The sequence below is a fragment of the Tachyglossus aculeatus genome, chromosome 8 (genome assembly GCF_015852505.1).
Source record: "Tachyglossus aculeatus isolate mTacAcu1 chromosome 8, mTacAcu1.pri, whole genome shotgun sequence".
Lineage (NCBI taxonomy): Eukaryota > Metazoa > Chordata > Mammalia > Monotremata > Tachyglossidae > Tachyglossus > Tachyglossus aculeatus.
Window position 1 is genome coordinate 12,108,998 of NC_052073.1, and position 23,408 is coordinate 12,132,405.

Below are 23,408 nucleotides of genomic sequence, written 5' to 3' on the forward strand. Positions count from 1 at the left end.
ATTCTCAACAAGTACGGTGCTTTATTTCTAAACTCTGAGATTCAGAGCACAACCTGGACCGAAGTGGGATCTGAATTCAATGGATCCTTATTTTTCTTCTGGTGTTTTTCACTTGCTTTTCTCATTTATGAGCTCTGTGTAGTTAGCGTGATCAGTCCGGCAAGGAACAAATACTACCACTTCTACTGTATGTGAGTTCAATCAGCAATCCTCAGCCAATCTCCCAGTTAGTTCTTTCAAAGAGACTCTGCTCTGCACTCAGTAAATGCTCAATAAATACCACTGTTTGATATGTAAGCTCTATCCCCAATCTCTCCCAACTCTTACCTCTCTTTTCTCAACTCTTCCCTTCCTAAACCCCTATCCATGCATCAAGTATCTAGGACACAATTACTCCTTCTTCACTCTTCTAATTATTTTATCCTCTTTAGGGAATTTTGAAACCCTGACTACATAAATTGTCAGACCATATACCTGGGCATAGGCACTCTATATCAGTGGTAAAATTGTTGGTGGGTGAGAGGGCCCTCTTCCCATCAGTAAGATGTAAGAAGAAAATACAGAAATGAATAGCAAGGACGCTGCCAAGTGATGTGAAAACTTCCCCAGTTCTCTCTGCTTTTGGAACCCAAGAACTAAATCCCTTGCAAAGCAGCAAGATAAATGCATTATTTAGGTTGATTGCTATTTGTCTTATCAATTCACTTATCCTCCCACAGCATTTGTGCCCATACAATTATTTCTACCAAGAGCAGCTGCAAATAGCATTTTGCATCCACAAATTAAGTATGCAGTTGTTAGCCTAACTGCAAATCATCATGCATTTAAAATTGCAGGCCTCTATTTGCTTGTTTGAAGGGTCAGGTGAAGATCGGTCTGCAAATGTATCCTTATGTCATCTAGTTTAATCAATCGGTATTTACTGATTGCTTAACTCTTGGCAGAGCACTGGAATAAGTGCTCAGTTTAGAAGTACAGTGCTCTGCACACAGTAAGTGCTCGATAAATATGATTGAATGAGTGAAATTGAAGAAACCATGACAGACCCACAACTGTCCTACTCTTACCTAGGCCTTTCACTTTTATTCTTTATAAGATAGTGTTCACTAACACATTTTAGGTCTAGCCATGGGGTATTATTTATATACTCCAGGTTATCTCTCCCTTTAGTTTCTAGACTTCCGCCATAATATTCTGATTTTCCAGAAAGCCATACGTCACACTCTCCTAATGAAAGATTTTTCATCTGTAGCAGGTGGGGTAGCTTGGCATCCAGATGACTTCATAACAGTCACAATTAGTTTGACAGCCAGATAGCCACACCCAGGTGCTGTGATATCTGAGCCATCAACTGGATGGCGAGGGTCCGATTTTCTACTTCTGTGTCTAGACAATGTCTTTTTCTCTAAAGCCAAGAAGGAGATGATTTATTGGCACCTGAAAGTCATAAGCATAAATCCAAAAGCTGTCCCTCAACAAACCGGCTTGAATAAGATGCCTAAAGCATGTAATGACCAACGAGGGAGCTTGAAAAGCTGTGAAGAATCATGATTCTCTCCCTCAGTAAGGAACAGTGGTCTCCACAAAAGGCCTCATTTGGCCCTTACTGCTGCTAGTATTAAGGGTTCGTGAAGTGTAGATGAAATGAATCTTGAGTTGGGTGTGGTATATACTCAAAGCAGAGAGAGAAATTAAAACTTGGTGCATGACTTGCATCTCACGTGTTCCTGTTCTATTTCAGGTTATGTCCAAGAGGAAGAATTGAAGGAGGAGGAAGACATAAAGGAGGAGGAGGAAGAGGATGAAGACGGCAATTCAGTAGCTCAGCATCAGGGCAGCAATGACACTGGCACAGACGAGGAAGTAGAAACAGGCCCCGAGCAAAAAGGTAGCTTTAGCTACCAGAACTCTCCAGTCAGTCATCTGTCTAATCAAGATGCAGAAAATGAATCTCTCTTGAGCGATGCCAGTGACCAAGTGGCGGACATTAAAAGCAACTGCTGTAAAGATGCCCCGGAAAAGAAAACGAATGCCCACCCTAAACTTCAGAAGGAAGCGCACAACTGCATGGATAAAATGACTGCAGTCTATGCCAACATCCTAACAGACTCCTATTGGACAGGCTTAGGGCTCGGGCTCAAGTTATCTAACAGCGAACGGAGAAGCTGCGACAACCGCAATGGAGGCAATAAAAGTGACTTTGATTGGCACCAGGATGCTTTGTCAAAAAGCCTGCAACAGAGCCTACCTTCGAGACCCGTCTCCAAACCCAACCTTTTCAGTTCCGTCCAGTTGTACAGGCAGAGCAGCAAAATGTGTGGAACGGTCTTCACGGGTGCCAGCCGCTTTCGGTGCAGACAGTGCAGCGCAGCGTACGACACCTTAGTCGAGTTAACGGTACACATGAACGAAACTGGTCATTACCAAGATGACAACCGCAAAAAAGACAAGCACAGACCAACCAGCTACTCGAAGCCCCGAAAAAGGGCCTTTCAGGACATGGACAAAGAAGATGCACAAAAGGTCCTCAAATGTATGTTCTGTGGTGACTCCTTTGACTCCTTGCAAGATTTGAGTGTCCACATGATCAAAACAAAGCATTACCAAAAAGTGCCTTTGAAGGAGCCAGTACCCACCATTTCTTCGAAAATGGTCACTCCTGCAAAGAAACGCGTTTTTGACGTCAACCGACCTTGTTCCCCAGACTCTACCACCGGGTCTTTTGCTGATACGTTTTCTCCTCAGAAGAGTGCCAACCTGCAGTTATCCTCTAACAACCGCTATGGCTACCAAAATGGGGCCAGCTATACCTGGCAGTTTGAGGCCTGCAAGTCCCAGATCCTGAAGTGCATGGAGTGCGGGAGTTCACACGATACCTTGCAGCAGCTCACCACTCACATGATGGTCACGGGTCACTTTCTGAAGGTCACCAGCTCTGCATCCAAAAAGGGGAAACAGCTGGTGCTTGATCCGCTAGCGGTAGAGAAAATGCAAACGTTGTCAGAGCCTCCGGCCGGTGAGGTGCCCGTGCCCAAGCCATCAAATAGCACAGGATCGGACGGTGCGGTGTCTGCCGTGGAGCTAAAGAACGAGAGCAAAAGAGAGAAACCAGGTGAAATCAACAAAGATGAGAAAGTGGTCAAAAATGAAGACTACGAGGACACTCTTCAGAAACCGTTGGATCCTACCATGAAATACCAGTATCTTAGGGAGGAGGACTTAGAAGACGGATCGAAGGGAGGAGGGGACATTTTAAAGTCGTTAGAGAACACCGTAACCACGGCCATCAACAAAGCTCAAAACGGGGCTCCCAGTTGGAGCGCGTATCCCAGCATCCACGCGGCCTACCAGCTCTCCGAAGGGACAAAGCCCTCTCTGCCGTTGGGCTCACAAGTACTGCAGATCAGGCCAACGATCACCAATAAATTGAGGCCCATCGCGCCCAAGTGGAAGGTCATGCCTCTCGTGTCTGTCCCCGCAAGTCTGGCCCAGTGCACCCAAGTTAAGAAGGAATCAGAGGACAGAGACGAAGCCCAGAAGGAATACACGAAGGACAGTCCGCCGCCTGAAGCGTCCTCACTCAGCCAAAGTGAGGGAGAGTCACTCCCCAAAAGCGAGAGCCCTTCAGACTCCAAAAAGACTGAGTCGCCTCCCTTGAAGGAGGAGGACAAAGCGAAAGAAAGCAGAGAGAAAGAAAAGACAAAACTCAAGGATCCGACGTCTTCTCTCAGCAATGGCTGTGCTGCCGCCAGCCATCCCGGGGAGCTGCCAGGCATCAACCCCCTCAGCGCCCTGCAGTCCGTGTTGAATAATCACCTGGGCAAAGCCACTGAGCCTCTGCGTTCTCAGGCCAGTTCGAGCCCCAGCTCTAGCACAATTTCTGTGTTTCACAAGCCAAATCTCAGCATCGTAGAGAAGCCGGTTCTGTCTCCCGCCCCATCGAGACCAGCGAGCGTGTCCAGGCATTACCTGTTTGAAACCAACGATCAGCCCATTGACCTGACCAAATCCAAAAGCAAGAAAGCAGAGTCGGCCCAAGCACAATCGTGCACGTCTCCGCCTCAGAAACACGCTCTGTCCGACATCGCCGACATGGTCAAAGTTCTTCCGAAAGCTACCACACCAAAACCTGCCGCCTCTTCTAGGGTCTCTTCCATGAAGCTGGAAATGGACGTCAGGCGTTTCGAAGACGTCTCCACCGAAGTCTCCACGTTGCATAAAAGAAAGGGCAGGCAGTCAAACTGGAATCCTCAGCACCTTCTGATTTTGCAAGCTCAGTTTGCCTCCAGCCTCTTTCAGACATCCGAAGGTAAATATTTGTTATCTGATTTAGGCCCACAGGAGCGCATGCAGATTTCTAAGTTTACCGGACTGTCTATGACCACCATTAGCCACTGGCTGGCAAATGTCAAGTATCAGCTTAGGAAAACTGGAGGGACCAAATTTTTGAAAAACATGGACAAGGGGCACCCTATATTCTATTGCAGTGACTGTGCATCTCAGTTTAGAACCCCATCTACCTACATCAGCCACTTAGAGTCCCACCTAGGTTTCCAAATGAAAGACATGAACAGGCTGGCAGTGGAACAGCAAACCAAGGTAGAGCAAGAAATCTCCAGGGTATCTGTTCAAAGATCACCGGAAACAATAGCTGGGGAAGAGGACACAGACTCTAAATTCAAGTGTAAGTTGTGCTGTCGGACATTTGCGAGCAAACATGCAGTAAAGCTTCATCTAAGCAAAACACACAGCAAGTCACCCGAACACCATTCACAGTTTGTAGCAGAGGTGGATGAAGAATAGATCTGAAGGTATGCATTCACTCTGTAGTGGATTATCTTTGGGGGAATTGTAGGAGACATTTGAAAGAAGATGTGCCTGCCTAGAAGTAGCAAACATGACCAAGTGTAAAATAGGATTCCAGTAGTTAGTCTTACTCCTTATTTCTGGACAGAGTAAAGCATGATAGATGTATTGCAAACTGACTTTCTGTTGTTCCGGTGAATGGGAAGACTAGAATAGGCTGGATGAGGTAAACCCACCAATCTCCAAAATTCACAGTAATAGGTATTCTCCGCTCTCCGATTTCTAACCAGAGCTGCCAGTATGTGGCCAAAGTGGCAGATTGGAATTTTATCTGCTCGCCCTTCTTCTTTTTCCTTTCCGGTAGATGTTCTGAGCGATGAACGGCTACGAGGGAGGTAGAGGAAGGGTAGGAGAAGAGAAGCAAGGATTCGGGATAACCGGCCAGCTCTGAAAATAGAGCATTGCCTGTATGAGCCTTAACTATATCTAAACAGTGGTTCTTTGTGCTTCTTTCAACAAGTGCTACGCCCCCAGTTTCTCACCACTGTGTGCTATAAGGCAGATGCAGAGTGCAGTTTGTCTGAACTCCTCGAACAGATGAACTGAGAGGAGCTTTGTTTGCTATACACACTCCACATTTCTAAGGACTTTCAAAGTAGCAAGAAGGGACCTGCAGAATTTCATTTGAAATCATCTGGCAGTCATTGGCCTTGCCAATGTTATTAGCTGTTAGGGGTTAGGTCGTTACTTTCTTTATTCCTGAGGGGACTGTAGAGGGGCACTTCTTGATATTCTTCCCTCAAGGGAAAAAAGTGGAAGTGTTTGGTGAAAAAGAAATCTCACGGGTCAGAAACGGGATTTTTTGTTTTCCCCTCTGAGGTCTGAATTTCAGATTAAATTTTTCTTCTGAGTCAGTTAAAAATGTATATTATGAAAGAATATCATCTTTCTAGGCACTATTTGTTTTTTGGGATACAAACTGAAGCATAATCTAATGCACAAGAACATGCAATGGGTAATATATGAAAAAGTCCACTAATTTGATCCCGTACTAGAAGTATATGTCTTACTTCTCCATCCTGACCTTTCTGGATTAGCCAAAAGCACATCACACAGAATTCTCAGAGAAGACTGGCACGTGTTCCCAAGCAGTAATTCCACCTATATAGAAATAAAGAACAAATGCAATAAAAGGCATTAATTGTGCTATAGTAAGGACCAGTTTTCCATTTGTTAGTTTTGTAGTCATTTAATAAAAAACATGATCTCTGCCAAAATATCGTGGTGTGTAAATAAGAAGAGGGAAGAGAAAAGGCATCTGTAGTAGAAATTTGAAGCTTGCAGTATTTTTACTTGGGCTGTGAAGGTAAACGAATAATTTGGAAACCTGCACACAAGAGGTTTCTGTTAGTACCTAAATAGAATAGTTATTTTGGCATCTTTGTGGCTTCATACCTGACAGATACTTTCGATTTGGATCTTAAAAGCACTGGAGTATACTATTATCATTACGATGAAACCTGAGCATCCGAACTTGTATAAACATTTTTCTACTGTGACTCCAGCGGGTGGATTGTAGAAAAACAGGTTTGCTTATATCGGGCCCAGAAGAAAAAAAAAAGTTATAACCTAAAAATAATAAGATGCTATATGAACATCTTCAAGAATTGGGAAATTTTTCAGATATTTTATTAGTACCCAAGAAACACCACTAATTTATACCATGCAGACTGCATTTTACTTACTATGGAATATTTTTAAAAAGTGGTGACAGAGGGTTCGTATGGTTATCTGCAACTATAATTTTAGTTGTTATGCATGATAGCACAAATTGTTGTGAAATTAATGGGTTATTTTGAAAAGGATTGTATAGATTTTATCAAAATTTCCAAGTGAAAATGCCTATATCCTCAGTAGGACATGACGTTTTGACTTCAAAGTATTTTCTTCTGAGTTTGCTCTGCACCTCTGCAAAAGATTTGTTAAATAATAAGGTTTCAAACAACTACATTAAAAATGACTGTAGAAATATTATACCTGCATCTGGATTCTCTGACTTAAGAAATAGGCTGGGAACTGCATCATATATTTCATATAGATTTTTTAAGTATCGTGTATGTAAATAATATAAATTAAGTGTAAAAAGTATTAAAGTTTTGAAAATGCATAAGTACTTTTGTAATTACCGTTTTTTTCACAAAATGGTGGGTGTCTCCAAAACAGGGGCTAAGAATCTGGTCCTGGAATGTGGAATGAGTGGGGCTGAATGCCAGTTTGGGCTTGTAGGATGACAACTTTGTGGCTCCTATGACTCACTTGCTGTGTTTGTGACCTTGCTCAAGTCATTTTCCATCTCAATCTTAACTTTCTCTTATGAGGAAAAAATAAAATGGAAAATCATAGGAAATAGGCCTATGTCATAAAGTCCTTATGAAAGAATAGCTTCTGGGTCTTGGGTAATGCTACATAACAGCGGTAAAGAAATGCATTCAAGGAAAAACCTACTGATGCAAAGTAGCAAGCCAAGTAAAAATCTCTAATCTTTCCTCCCCAAAGTTTTTAGATTCAGCTTTGAAAACATGATGTGAATCAACCAAAGGTTTTCTTTCAGTTATCAAAATTTCCAAGTGAAGATGCCTATATCCTCAGTAGGACATAACGTTTTGACTTCAGAGTTCATTCTTCTGAGTTTGCTCTGCACTATTATATAAGAAAACATTAATATACAATGAAAGAAAGCATTATTATATATCATTGTTTTAAATAAAACTTCATTTCAGCTTTATCTTTGGGATCTCGACTGAAACCTTTTAACGGTAAATATGTTGGATACTGCTGTTCCTTCGCCCCTAATTTGGGTTTTTCAGTGCTTTTAAGCTGAAATTTAGTCTTGGGTTCTTTAATATGGAGTAACATTATTTTTCATGTACTGCAGTCTGACATCAGTAGCATCCTTTCATTTAACCAGATGCATTTTTTTCTCTTGCTAAATTGAAAATCCATGAACGGCAGGGAGTGCAATGTTTTAATTAGCTCATATTTTCATATGGATTTATGTCTTTAAAATACATTTGGGTAATTCTTCAGCTAAATTAAAAACGTCTTTCCCACACCAGAGAGGGGAAAAAAAGAACAAAACTCTGTAATCTACCTTTGGTGTTCTGAGTGCAGATGGTGACAGTGATAACCAAAGAGGCCAAAAACAACTGCAGCAAATTCGCTGTCGAGCTTCTATGGAATTTGATTTTTTTAAACTTTCTTTTCTTTTAAATAATGCTTTATCAGTGAAAACTCCACTTCAGCGGGGTAACTGGAGGAGATTTTTTTTCAAGTCCCTGATAGGTAAACGAGCAGTTACCTGTAATAAGCTGATTTAAAAGTAAACTGCCGCAAAACAAAAATGAGTCATAATGATAAACAGTTTTTCTCCCCATTTCCTCCTTTGTCTTTTTTAACATCAAGTTTAAAGCTTCTACGGTGCTTTTTTCTACTTTATAGAAGACAAGTGACATTCTGTGGTAAATGGAAGAAAGAGCAGAGCAGAACTGAAAACCCTCTAATGCATTGACACTAACTTGCCCTCTATTGTTGAAAATGAGCAGGCAATCATGATTGTTCATCAAATGGCTCCTAATGCAGTTAAAGCATTCAGCTATAATTTCTCCTTGCATTTATAATTACTGTCATAGACTGCACACCTCAGTGAGCAGATTAAAGCTATAAACTATTTAGCCGTAGCTTTAAGATGAGGAACTTGATTTGTCTGGCAGCAGTTATTTGTTAGAGAGCTTGACACTTCACATAAAAATGACTCAACTTGATGAAGAACAATGCAGTTTTAGCAATGCAGTGATTTTAAATCAGTCATTATACCACGCCCTGGAAGAATTGCCAAGCAGTTTGTTAAATGATATATAGGACACACAGATTACTGTATGTGTTAAGTATACCAAAATAGAAGAGGTTTTTGTGTGCAGTCGCTTTCACATCCCCTTTCTGAAATTGGAGTTTGTTGAAAATCAGTGCAGGTCATGTTCTGCTATTAAAGCCAGTGTAAATAGCCATAGGCGGATGCCACAGTTTGGGGTTTTAGAGAACTTTCAGTCTTTTGTTCAGAGCGTTCACCTCAGCAAACACTAGGAATGGGTATTGCTTGGTATTCTTAAAACAGGATGAAATGAGATCAGGTACGATGGCCATCTAGATAGGGACAGCCCACTGAACACTAACTCTGCCTTTCGGTTTGTTAGTTTTAAATTCAGAGGTTATTTTTACAATCTGAACCGAATGACTGAGGATGATTTGTTCCAAATAATAACCACCGAGCCATTGTATCGTTTTAACGGATTCTACAAAATATGTAAAAAATGTAAATTTGCCAATAAGGCAACACTGAATGTGATTTTGCCACACTCGGTATTTGAAAATGTGCTAGTGTAGAGTCCTACTTGAGTTTTTGAAGAAGTCAAGTTAAGCGGATTTCCATAGAGAAGGTATCTGTATTTTTTAATGATTTTTATTTAAGCCTTGCCTTTAGAGGTTTGGTGCCTACTTATGACAGCATGGAAATTATCAGTACATGTTGCAGCTGTATAAATAAGGAACCCAAGTGTTATTTGCCGGTGTAGCTGAACAGGATGAAATATCTGTAGTTAATGGGTTTTGAATTTTATAAGCTGGGATCTAACAGACAACTGACCTTATGGATTCTGTGGACACCTAAGAAAACTGTTTGGTTCTCTATACATAAACTGCTGAGGTCCTTAGGAAAAAAAGAAATTTGTAGTATACTAAGTGCACATATGAATCTAGCTGGCTTTATACTGAGAAGTTCTATAGTTTTGCGTACTATTGAAATCCTGTTTGCCAGTGAAACAAGTTACCTGAAATATGCTTAGTAAGTGGGGTCCAGATAGCCCAGAGGTGTAGCACTAATGATTGGAGTGGTATTGAAATAAATTCTAAAATGCTCTTCTGCCACTTCCCCCTTCTTGAATCCCCAACCCTCACTATACAGACCACATGAAGCTAACTTGGGCTTTGGACATTTGGATTGGATTCGCTTTGTTTTCTGCAGTTTAAGGAGCAGTATTACGGCAGCCACTGCCTCTCCTGCTCCCTAAGAGAAACTGAGCTGTATCTTTGGGAAACACGCTTCGCTATTAATGTGAGTTGGTGTGCTCTTATGCTTCTGCTTGAAGGAAACTGCAGGCTTAGTGGCTTACATTCATATTTTGCTATCGGATTTTTTGCTTAAAATCACGTTGGATTTTTTTAAATGACTTGGGAAAAAAAGCTGCTAAATTGAGTGATGATTTCCTATTACTAGTCAGTCTAGTCTTACTTTTTTAAATACGTGTTTCCTTTAGACCTCGGAAATAAAAAAAAGGGGGCTTTGGAAGCCCCAGTGAATCATCTTGACTTTGGAATCATCAGACCAGTCTGGGGACAAGCGGAACAGAAGTCACCTCAACTATTAATGAAAATAATATATTTTGTTTTGCCAGTTCTAGAACAACCAGTCTAAGTGATACTCCCTGCTTAGCTTGAGGGCTTGGATGGCCTCAGGAGCCCAGGAGAAGAGCTTAAGGGCTCTGTTTTTCAGGAGTGGGTAGGATTGATTGATTGTTGGTGTTTGGTGTGGGTTTAATCTGCTCCCTTTATGCCACAGCAGGCGTCTTGGAAAATACCAGTTCTTCCCACTGACTATCATTTCTCTCTCCCATTGAGAGGACCTTTACCTTTAAGGGTTTTCTGGGCTGCTGGGCCCCTCATTCACCATTTGCCCATGTGCATCCATGCTTTACTCTCCTACCTTGACCATTTTGTTAGAGGGGAAAAATGAGTTTTGGTTTCTCATTCTTCACCCGAACAACCGACCCACCTGTGTCCATTAAGTTTGCCTGTTTCCTAACAACACTGCTGAGACCAACAGGTTGGGATAACTTATCTGGGGATATTCATTCTCACTTCCACAACTTTCTGCACTGAAGAAACCCCTTGAAGCTTCCATGTGAGTGAAAATAGCAACCCCTCTGACTCGGTGAGTCCCATTTGGGACGGGAAATGCGTCCAACCTGATGATCTTCTATCTACCCCAGCGCTTAGTACAGTGCTTGGCACATAGTAAGTGCTTTACTAGTACCATTAAAAGAAATAATACTCCAAGTGGATCTTAATGATCATTATAATGAAGGTATATGGTTATTCTAGAAAGAGTAGCCTCATTAACATCATCATTTAGACACAGTTTTTGAGTTAACCCAGTCTCAACCAAAGGATCTTTTCCTTCCCTTAGGCCCATTGCCTCCCCTCGGGATTGTTCAGAACAACTCCCTTTTGTTCCCCCCATGTAAGCTCATCCTCTAAACTGTAAGCTCATTGTGGTCAGGGAATGTGGCCTGTTGGCTGTTATATTATACCCTCCCAAGTGCTTAGTACAGTGCTTCCCACACAGCAAGCACTCGATAAATACGATTGAATGAACTTCCCTATTTCCTTAGAGTTAGACAACAGTTTTTTCTGTGTGTTGAAGGGAAAAAAAAGATGGAATAGGCTACTGCTGAAAGTTTTGCACTGAGAATTGTCCATTCAAGAAAGCCCCCTGGTCATCCATGAACAGCCTAGAAAGATAAGAAACAACTGCCCTGCATGGTGAGCGCAAAATGTGCCTCACAGTCTCCAGGCTAAAGGAAGTTGCTAGGGGCCACCCACACATCAGAAAGAAACAGCTTAATATGTGGAGCCTGAAAACAAAAGATGGGTTGACTCTGTCCAGTGTATTTCCCAAAATAGTGTATTGCCTTTTAAAAGACCCCTTTAATTTCCTCTCCCAAAGGAAGCAGCATGGCTCAGTGGAAAGAGCCCGGGCTTTGGAGTCAGAGGTCATGAATTCAAATCCCGGCTCTGCCACTTGTCAGCTGTGTGACCTTGGGCAAGTCACTTTACTTCTCCGTGCCTCAGTTCCCTCATCTGTAAAATGGGGATGAAGACTGTGAGCCCCATGTGGGACAATCTGATCACCTTGTAACCTTTCCAGCGCTTAGAACAATGCTTTGCATGTAGTAAGCACTTAATAAATGCCATTATTATTATTACCATATGTGATGTTGGGTAAACATTGGCCATTATCAGGGGAAAAGACCCAGAAAAGTGAACTGGTAGTTTGATCCAGACTGCCTCTGGATTCCTAATTTCCCAGCATAGAATTTGAAAGAATGTGTGACATTTGATGTGAACTTCAGGTGCTTTGGCAGCCTTTCCATTGAAAGCAGCATCCCCACGCTGGGAGCAGCTATTGTGCCATCTCGGATGATCTCTGCTGTTGCCCAAGCCAACCCGCTGCCCAAGTGCCCGCTGATGCATGGCTAAATTTGTAAGAAGAGTCTAGATTGTATGTTCTTTGTAGGCAGGGAACATATTTACCAGCTCTGTTTTATTGTACTCCCCAAGACCTTAGTATAGTGACCTGCACACGGTTAAGGGCTAAATAAATACCATTGATTGATTGATTGATTGGAGGGGATGGGAAGGATGAAAGGTGAAGTACAAGAGCGAACAATAGGGTTTCCATCCTCCACTCTGCACCTCTCTGTTTGTGTGTTTGTGTGTGTGTGTAGATTCAACTTCACCTAGACCTTTAGCTGTGTCGGGGCAAGACAGAATAAGGGCACAGTAAACCAAAACCTCAGACAGTGCTGAATCCCAGCTGAAAACTGGGCTTCAGTTGCTGAGGATAAACACCACACAGGGCACCAAGAACAGGGTAACTCTCTTTGACCAGAAGCTTCATCATGAAAAAGATAAGGAGGTAAAAAGAAAATAGCACCAGGCACTACAAACATTAAAAGTATAACAACACGAGACAGCATTTTTCTGTGCCCAGGACCATGAATCCTGCCCTGTCCCTTTCAGCCATCCACACATTCATAAGTGAACTTCACAGTCAGTGGTGTCTTTCTGAATACAAAGGGCAACTATGTACAGAATGGGGAATTCCTACCCTCATGATTGGCATCAACTTTAGAGAGATAGTAGTATGACTGGCACGGAGTGCCCATATTTCTTAGGAGGAATTAATTTGAATAACAACAAACCACTTGTTTAGTGCTTATTCTGGAATCATAAAATAGAAAATTAAGGACCCCACTGTGCTAGCCTTCATATTTTTCAATCTTAGTTTAATTGACATCTCCGTCTCTCAGTCCCCCTTCCTTGAATAACATCCCTAGATGGTCCAGACCTCAGCCAAAGGCTTGCTGGTGAGACTCAATGTAGAAACCTATTATTTTTTCAAAACGATTTAATGACCTTTTGGCCTTCCCCTGACTGCTGAACTCTTCCATAACTATTCTGTTTGGTGGCAGAAACTCCTGTTGATCAGAGAAGAGCTGATACAGATGTTAAATGTCATCAAATTTACAATCCATCAATGTGACTGTTCTATGCCAGAGCCGATCGGAGTTCAACAGAGAACAGCCAGGGTAATTCTGGTGCTCTAGAGTCATGGTAGTTTTAACTAAAGTACCAAGAAAACCATCTCATCCTCTCCTTCTTAAAAAAAAAATAAAATCATCATCATCATCATCAATCGTATTTATTGAGCGCTTACTGTGTGCAGAGCACTGTACTAAGCGCTTGGGAAGTACAAGTTGGTAACATATAGAGACAGTCCCTACCCAGCAGTGGGCTCACAGTCTAAAAGGGGGAGACAGAGAACAAAACCAAACATACTAACATAATAAAATCTTCCCTAGCTGTCCTCCTTCACTTGCTCCCTTCGCTTGATCCTTGAATGTTCTTTGCCTGTCAATCAGTGGTATTTATTGAGCAGTAACCTTGTGCAGGGCACTGTACTAAGCCCTTGGGGGAGTACAGTAAAATAAAGTTGGTAGACATGACCCCCTGCCATCAAGGAGCTTACAATCTAGTCTTGTCTTACGCCATCCAGCCAGTCTTCGACCCATAGCCACATCTCTCCGAGAATGCCGCACATCCATCTGCAATCATTCTGGTAGTGTATTCGTAGAATTTTCTTGGTAAAAATACAGAAGTGGTTTACCATTGCCTCCTTTTCCGCTCAGTAAACTTGAGTCTTCGCCCTTGGTTCTCTCCCGTGTCGTTGCTGCCCAGCACAAGTGAGTTTTGACTTGGAGCAGGTTGCCTTCACTCGCTAGCCACTGCCCAAGCTAGGAATGGAATGGATAGGCCTCTGCCTGACTCTCCCTCAATCAATCAATCAATCAATCAATCGTATTTATTGAGCGCTTACTATGTGCAGAGCACTGTACTAAGCGCTTGGGAAGTACAAATTGGCAACACATAGAGACAGTCCCTACCCAACAGTGGGCTCACAGTCTAAAAGGGGGAGACAGAGAACAGAACCAAACATACCAACAAAATAAAATGAATAGGATAGAAATGTACAAGTAAGATAAATAAATAAATAAATAAATAGAGTAATAAATATGTACAACCATATATACATATATACCTATATGTATAGGTATGTATAGGTATATATATATATATATATATATATACATATATACATACATATATATACATATATCCCTCCTATAGTCGAGACTGGTAGAGCACCGGGAACTCTCCAGGTGTGACCCTGAGTGGTACAATGTAGTAGACGGTGCTTATTTTAGACTGTGGGCCCACTGTTGGGTAGGGACTGTCTCTATATGTTGCCAACTTGTACTTCCCAAGCGCTTAATACAGTGCTCTGCACACAGTAAGCGCTCAATAAATATGATTGATTGATTATTCTTTGAAAATTTCAACCACCAGAGTTTGTGCGGTTTCGAAGATGGATAGACAACTCTATACTGACTAAATGGAACCCAGATTTCGCTGGCAAACTAACAGGAGCCGACAGGAATTTAGAAATTATGGTCTTTATCAAAGTTTAAGTCAAGGAAAATGTAACAAAATGGTACAACTTAGGAGAAATCTTTATTTATTTATTTATTTATTTATTTTACTTGTACATAGCTATTCTATTTATTTTATTTTGTTAGTATGTTTGGTTTTGTTCTCTGTCTCCCCCCTTCTAGACTGTGAGCCCACTGTTGGATAGGGACTGTCTCTATATGTTGCCAATTTGTACTTCCCAAGCGCTTAGTACAGTGCTCTGCACATAGTAAGCGCTCAATAAATACGATTGATGATGATGATACTGTCTCAAGATACTCTCTGAGGGTTCCTTTGGTTTGCCTTCAGATCGGGTTTTTAACACCCCCATTTCAATTCTAATCTTGAATCTTCTGCTCCATTGCTTGCCCGCAGTATAGCTTATGTTGAGCAGGTCTATGTCTAGTCTTCAGTTTTTTCACTCTCCCATCCCCGGGCTTCTTAAGTTGTAAACCCCCAGAGGGACAGAGATCATGTCTAATTCCCACCTGCAAACTCTCTCCCAGCACTCAGTGCAGTGCTCTGCACACAGGAAATGCTTAAGAAATACTGTTGCTAACTACTAGAGAAGCAGCATGGCTCAGCAGAAAGAGCACGGGCTTTGGAGTCAAAGGTCATGGGTTCAAATCCTGCCTCCACCAATTATCAGCTGTGTGACTTTGGGCAAGTTACTTAACTTCTCTAGGCCTCATCTGTAAAATGGGGGTTAAGATTGTGAGCCCCACGTGGGACAACCTGATCACCTAAAAGTGCTTTGCACATAGTAAGCGCTTAACAAATACCATCATTATTATTATTACTACTGTGACAGATATTAGACAGTATTCCTAACAATAAGATGTGTTTTATTATTAGGATACGTATCTAATGTAATAATAATAATGATGGCATTTACTAAGTGTTTACTATGTGCAAAGCACTGTTCTAAGCGCTAGGGAGGTTACCACTGTCAAGAACATTTTAACAATCAATCATTTAATTGAGTGGTTTCTATTTGCAGAGCACTGTACTAAGCACTTGGGAGGGTACAGTACAACAGAATTAAACATGTTACCTGCCCAGGTTGCAATCTAGAGGGGGAGACAGACATAAATATGAATAAATAATTTAAGTATGTAACAAAGTTATATCTATAAATGTATATTCTATACATTTGAGTGCGTGCCTGCACTTTGAATGTAGTGGTGGAAAAACTGAACCTAACAACTCAAATACTGGGAATCATAACAGAGACATTTACTTAATAACTCAAGTAATTCCTTTCACTTACCTTATAGAGTTTTAACCTTTGCATCCATAAGTTCCTAGTTCAAAATACATTGGCTCCTTCGACCTCATGTTAATTTTGAAATTATATATCATTGTTGAGAGCCCCTGGTGTTGTGCATTATGGGCTATTTTTCACATCTGAAGTGGGGAATTATAACTGGGCATTAGCTCTAGCTTATAAATCACAGTGAATAAGGAAGCATCCTATCCACAAAGTAATAGTTGGGGGAAAATGAAGCGTGCTTAAATAAAATGGGCTAAAGAGACCAGAGAGGCTGTGGTCATTTTGAAGAGAGAGGGTTGTACCCTACTCATTCTACTCCAACCTATGTACTAGAGAAGCAGTGTGGCTCAGTGGAGAGAGCCCGGGCTTGGGAGTCAGAGGTCACGAGTTCTAATCCCAGCTCCCCCACATGTCTGCTGTGTGACCTTGGGCAAGTCACTTAACTTCTCTGCGCCTCAGTTCCCTCATCTGTAAAATGGGGATGAAGACTGTGAGCCCCACAATGTGATCACCTTGTATCCCCCCCAGTGCTTAGAGCAGTGCTTTGCACATAGTAAGCGCTTAACAAATGCTATTATTATTATTAGTAGTAGTAGCAGTAGTATTACCTGTGTAGTTCCACTTTTTGCTCTGTTTCCCGGAGCTATTTCTGAAATTTGTATGGCAGTTTGCGGTTATGGATTTATCTGGAATTTCCCCCTGAACCAATGTCAGAGCTAGAAATAGACTGAAGGAATCTCCCCTTCGATAATTCTGTCTATAGGATCCCCTTGCAACTTCTTCATTAAACGTCCCCATCCCCCTGGATCAGTATTAAATTCATTTCAGTGATATTGGAGTTTGTGTCACAGTCTGTGAAAGATGGGAGAAAAGATCATTTTTGACCCAAAGCTGGTGCAACGTAAGGCAATCTGGGTCAGGAATGGTGATGTGCTGTGTGTTGTGTTTGTGCTAGAAGAACTGGTCCTTAACAAGACCTAACACAAGAGCTGGGAAAGTGGGCCAGGGAATTGTATAACGTCGGCACGTTACAAGGTGCTAGGAAAGTACGTGAGAGAGTGCTACACTGGCATCATCCCAGCCCCATAGAAGCTTGGATGTGCCCAAATGAAAACACACCAAAGTATTAAAACAACTATAAACTCCTATCAGCCTGACTTTTATGGTGTCACATCTAGAGATTCAGCCTATATCATAAAATTTCAAACAATAATAATAATGATGATGGTGTTTGTTAAGCGCTTGCTATGTGCCAGGCACCATTCTAAGCGCTGGGGTAGGTACAAGGTAATCTGATTGTCCCACGTGGGGCTCACAGTCTTCATCCCCATTTTCCAGATGAGGTAACTGAGGCACAGAGAAGTGACGTGACTTGCCCAAAGTCACACAGCTGACAGGTGGCGGAGCGGGGATTCGAACCCACGACCTCTGAGTCTCAAGCCCGAGCTCTTTCCACTAAGCCACGCTGCTTCTCTATATCATAAACCTACCGGATGCCAGCTCCGCCACTCGTCTGCTGTGTGGCCTTGGCCACTCCACTTAACTTTTCGATACCTGCTACCTCATCTGTAAAATGGGTGCTGACTGTGAGCCTCCATATGGAACGTGGACTGCATCCAACCTGATTAGTTTGTATCTACCCCAGTGCTTAGTACAGTGCTTGGCAGCATGGCTCAGTGGAAAGAGCACGGGCTTCGGAGTCAGAGGTCGTGGGTTCAAATCCCCGCTCCGCCACCTGTCAGCCGTGTGACTTTGGGCAAGTCACTTAACTTCTCTGGACCTCAGTTCCCTCATCTGTAAAATGGGGATGAAGACTGTGAGCCCCAAGTGGGACAACCTGATCACCTTGTATCTACCCCAGCACTTAGAACAGTGCTTTGTATATAGTAAGCACTTAACAAATACCAACATTATTATTATTATTATTACTTAACAAATACCAATTTAAAAAAAAACTTCCTAGTATTGTGTAATAAAGCAAATTAGTCCTGTAGGGCCCAGATGGAAATGTGCTACCAAATCATTTTTGCAAAGTCTGTCTGCTGAAAATCAGCCACGTGCAGCCTCTTTCAGAAGTTCCTGAACTGGGCTGCCATTAAATATGCCATTAAATTCTCTTAAATAGTAAGAGAAGCAGCGTGGCTCAGTGGAAATAGCACAGGCTTTGGAGTCAGAGGTCAAGGGTTCAAATCCCGGCTCTGCCACTTGTCAGCTATCTTACTTTGGGCAAGTCACTTAACTTCTCTGTGCATCAGCTACCTCATCTGTAAAATGGGAATTAAGACTGTGAGCCCCATGTGGGACGATCTGATCACCTTGTGATCTCCCCAAGGCTTAGAACTGTGTTTTGCGCATAGTAAGCGCTTAATAAATGCTATTAAAAAAATATCTGATAAGTGTGCCACTGAAAACAACACTTTTGGTTATTTACTGTAAAGAACCGAAGCGCTAAAGCACAGAGTAGTGCTTTAGTAGCACGAAGTCAAGAGACCTGCTTTCTGACACCCACTCTGCCACTGACTTTCAGTGTGACCTTGGGCAAAACCCTTGTTTTCTCATCACCTGTTTTTCCATCCATAAAATAGGGACAATAATACCTTTCACCTCTCCCTCCCTCACAGGGATGCTGGGAGAATGAACGAAAAATGCAGACGTCAAAGCACTTTGAATTCTTCAGAAGAAATGTGTTTAATAAACCCTAGGCGTTATTATAATTATCAATAATAGAGTGAATAAGGCTTACAGGGAAAATGGGGGACAGGGTTCTACTGAATTTGGCTTGGAAACAAGTCTTCCAGCCACATATCCGTGAGCCTGCTGAGCTTCCTGTAAAGTTGCTGTCAGAATGCCCAGGGCACAAACTGCTTTTTTCTCCCTCTTGTATAGAAGAGTTTTGCTGCAGCCGACAACATGAAATGTGTAACTTCAGTTTGTTCAAAATGGAGTGTGTTTGTTAAGGGTTGCCTCTTTGATGTTGTGCTGCCATCTCCGTCTTTGTCATCAATGCCCATCTTTTTCAATCTAATGAACTCAAACCATCAGTGCAACTTAAGTTCGGCTGTCTGTTCTTGCATAGTTAATATTAAAAATGTACTAACAGTGTGGCTGAGAAATCAAATTATGCACATAAATATGCTGGCATAGCAGAGGAGGCGGCAGAAGCTGAAGTTAGCAACACTGATGCCAGTTCACATTTGCAAATCTCCCGTCAATCTGTCATTAAACATGTTATCAAATGATGATAAGTGTATGCTTCTTGCTTGCATTGGTGCGCTTATTCCCGATGTTGATGTGCATTAATGGGATAATGCGCATTAACATAGTCTTGCTTCGATGAACACAAAACATTTTTTATCTGTCTCAGTTTGTTTCCCCTGTGGCCCCCAAGTAAGTGTTTTGTGTTATCAAATTGCCAAAAAATGGGAAAACACATTACTTTTAATTAGCAACCCTTGTTTTTTTTTTTTCCCAGCCTATCTTCTGTGTGTTGGCAATAATAAAAAAAAAAAAGAGAGAAGAGCTCCACTGTCTTCTTTAAGTAAAACGATTAATGTCAGAAACTCAGAGGCTGACAATTATGCGCTGTCTTAATGCACTGGCCTTTCATCTGCAGTCCTTGCTTTTGACAGGAGTGATCGTTTCAGTTCAGTGATATGAAAGGCAGGAAAGGAAATGATCTCCGGCATTCCCAGCCCATCGTGAGGCGATGCACTCAAATGCAGTTTATATGGTTGGGCCTGGCTTTGCGAATCGTGTTTAAGATTAAGGCAGGAAGGCGTAGAAGCACAGGACCATTAGCGTTGAAAATTAGTGAAGACAGTACACGCTCCTTCTTCTTAGACTGTGAACCCCATGTGGGACAGAGACTGTATCTGATCGGATTGTATTATATTTACCCCAGCGCTTAGGACCCAGAAAGAGCTCAACAAATATCATCAATCATCATCAATCGCATTTATTGAGCGCTTACTGTGCGCAGAGCACTGTACTAAGCGCTTAATATCACAGTTATTAGGTTGGAGTGAGCGTCTTAACACTGACACCCTGAAACTTCCTGTTGGATTATCCGGCTTTCTTATTCCCAGACCTGCTTTATCCACTATTCCTTTTAAATTTCTTCTTCTGATACTTCTCTTGTAATTTTTTAGCCCACTGTGGAGACTGGCTTAAGGTTATTTTTTTGCTACTGTCAATAGCAATATCATTAGTGTTGCTGTTAATAATAGCAATAATACCGTGGGTGAGTTATCAGTATTTCATCTCTTCCTTATTGCTGGCCTTTCCAGTTGCATATTTAGAAACAGGAATGTAGCAGTTTTTCCAAAGTGGAATCTTCATTGTCAATTTGTATTTGCTTCTAAGCAGTGTGACTTGCTTTGTAAGAGATTAGTATCATTGGTATTATTTTCCGTGCCAATTTTTAAAAATCCCCTCTTTAGTGTCTAAACCTTCTACCAAAAAGGCAAGTGGTATTGAATTTTAATGTCAGAATAATAAGGATGGAAATGTGCAGAGAAAAAAGTAAATAATGAAATGTAAGTAGGCTATGAGAGAGGGAACACTGTTTTCAAGTTATCCTTAGATAATGCTATAGATGTTCTGGACAGAAGAGGGGAAAATCTCTTCTACCATTTATGGTTGTAAATTATAATGGGTGCAGAATTCTACAGACTAAAAGTGAAGGCTACTTTAAAAAAAAATCAGCCCTATCCCTCTCCCCCCACCCTCCGCCTCAGTAGGAGGTTTTATGGTTTAAAGCTATAGGTTAAAAAAAATTGAACTTCTTCTTTTAGGTGATATGCTCCTCTTTTTTAAGTGCTCTACAAAAGGGAGAACTTTTATAAACATAATGAAAGGTTTTTAAAATGTCTCCCCACTTATCTTTATCTTAACCTAGCAGTTTTTGGTGTTTAGATGTCAAACCCATTTCATTTTATATTCTAAAAGCCCACCGCTGCGCCTTCCAGGAGGGTGTCTGGTGGGGCTGTTGTAATAACCTCGTAAATAGCAATCAGCTCCAGTCTCTGCTGGACTCTTGCAGCTTTGTATTCAGGCTTCATTTTTAGGGAAGTTTAGGGAAGTTTGGGTGGAGTCAGGGTCTCCATACCCAAAAACGGTTGGGATGAAATTGGTTGGCAGAGTTTGCGGATGAGAAATCCATTCTTTTCGCATGGTGCTGTTATTCTTTAACAGAGGGCCACAGGGTAAAGGCTGATCATTTTATTATTAGCAAGTACATCTTTTGCTTTTACTACTACTATTTATAATAATAATAATAATAATAATAATGCATTTCTTAAGCAGTGACAGGCAGTGTACTCAAATAATGTGGTAGCAACCTTAAATTCTTTCATTTAATAATAATAATAATAATAATAATGATGATGGTATTTGTTAAGTGCTTACTATGTGCAAAGCACTGTTCTAAGTGCTGGAGAGGTTACAAGGTGATCCGGTTGTCCCACGGGGGGCTTAAAGTTTTAATCCCTGTTTTACAGATGAGGAACTGAGGCACAGAGAAGTTGTGACTTGCCCAAAGTCACACAGCTGACAAGCGGCAGAGTCGGGATTTGAACCCATGACCTCTGGCTGCATTTAATCAATCAATGGTATTTTTCAAGCACTTACTGTGAGCACCGAACTAAGTGCTTGGAGAATACAGCATTTATGTACATATCATCATCATCAATCGTATTTATTGAGTGCTTACTATGTGCAGAGCACTGTACTAAGCGCTTGGGAAGTACAAATTGGTAACACATAGAGACAGTCCCTACCCAACAGTGGGCTCACAGTCTCTGTAATATATTTATTTATATTAATGTCCATCTCCACCTCTAGACTGTAAGCTCTCTGTGGGCAGGGAATGTGTCTGTTGTTATATTGTACTCTCCCAAGTGCTTAGTACAGTGCTTTGCACGCAGTAAGGGCTCAATAACTATGATTGAATGAATGAATGCAACAAAGTTGGCAGACACGGTCACTGTTTAACCAACTGAACAGAGGCAGGCAGAATTTTTATTTTTTTGGAGAGTCAGTGAGCTTGACTTGAAATCATTCTGATTTGGTGTTGGAGTTAGAGGTGGTATGTCCAGATAGTCTGCTTTTTTGCAAAAGTCATCAAAGGCCTAGTTCTAGCAAGACCCTAGAAAGCCGCTCCTTCAGCGAAAGTCTGGCAGGGGTGGCTGCGGCAGGAACATGGGGTATTGCTTATTGATGACCAGAGAAGTGGGGGGGAAAGACAGCCAAGCCCGAGCTGGACTTGCCCTGCTGAGACCACCTCACCAACCGCATGGCTGCCCTGGCCGCCGCAACAACATTGCTCCTTCTGCGATCTGCTCTGCAGAGGTTTCAGGACAGGATAATAATCATAACTGTGGTATTTTTTAAAGACTTACTATGTGTCGGCCACTGTTCTGAGTACTTAGGGTAGATACAAATGAATGAGGTCAGGCACAGACCCTGTCCCACATGGAGCTCACAGTCTAAGTAGGAGGGAGAACAGGGGTTTGCTCCCCGTTTTACATGAAGATACTGAGGCCCAAAGAAGTTGTGACTTGCCTAAGGTCATACAGAATAATAATAATAATAGCATTTATTAAGCGCTTACGATGTGCAAAGCACTGGTCTAAGCGCTGGGGAGATTACAAGGTGATCAGGTTATCCCACGGGGGGCTCACAGTCTTAATCCCCATTTTACAGATGAGGTAACTGAGGCACAGAGAAGTTAAGTGACTTGCCCAAAGTCACACAGCTGACAAGTGGCGGAGCTGGGACACAGCAGAGGCAGGATTAGAACTCATGCCCTTGGCACTCAGCTAGGCTGTTTCCTAGCTGCAGGATGGCAATGCTAGCTGCAAAGGGCACAGAGGACACAGCTGCTCTGGACTGAGGATAGTGGCAGCAGCAACAGCACTAGCTTTGCTCCCCGATCTCACCTTGGATCCCGGCTGTCGTATGGTGGCAGTAGTGGTGGGAGGGGCCTGTAATAATAATAATAGTAGTATTTTTAAATGCTTACAATGTGCCAAGCACTGTATACTTGGATCTGTACCCACTAATCACTTAACATTCACCCCCACCCCTAATCGATGGTATTTACTGAGCACTTGCTGTGTGCAGAACACTGTACGAAGCACTTGAAAGAGCGCAGTCAACAGAGTTGGTTAGACATGTTTCCTGATCAGAAGGAGCTTATAGTATAGAGGGGGAGACGGGCATTAAAATTAATTATGGATTTGTAAATAATTGCTGTGGAGGAGAGGGTGGGGTGAATAGCAAGTGATTAAAGGGTACAGATCTAAGTGCATAGGCGACACGGAAGAGAGAGGAAGTAGGAGAGATGAGAGTATAGTTGGGGAAGGCCTCTTGAAGGAGATGTGATTTTTCATAAGGTTTTGAAGGT

At 42.0% G+C, this 23,408-nt stretch overlaps 1 protein-coding gene across 5 annotated transcripts in view; it reads left to right on the forward strand.

The window, feature by feature from the left end:
- Positions 1-23,408, forward strand: part of TSHZ2 (teashirt zinc finger homeobox 2) — a 380,154-nt gene that overhangs the window by 228,090 nt on the left and 128,656 nt on the right. For 3 of the 5 annotated variants that reach the window (XM_038750105.1, XM_038750104.1, XM_038750102.1), the window contains one exon: positions 1,742-6,077. In XM_038750105.1, the coding sequence (XP_038606033.1) occupies positions 1,742-4,803 (3,062 nt within the window). In that variant the 3' untranslated portion in view covers positions 4,804-6,077. Of the gene's footprint in view, positions 1-1,741; positions 6,078-23,408 lie in introns of those variants that run through there. The other 2 variants (XM_038750106.1, XM_038750107.1) reach the window with 2 other exon arrangements.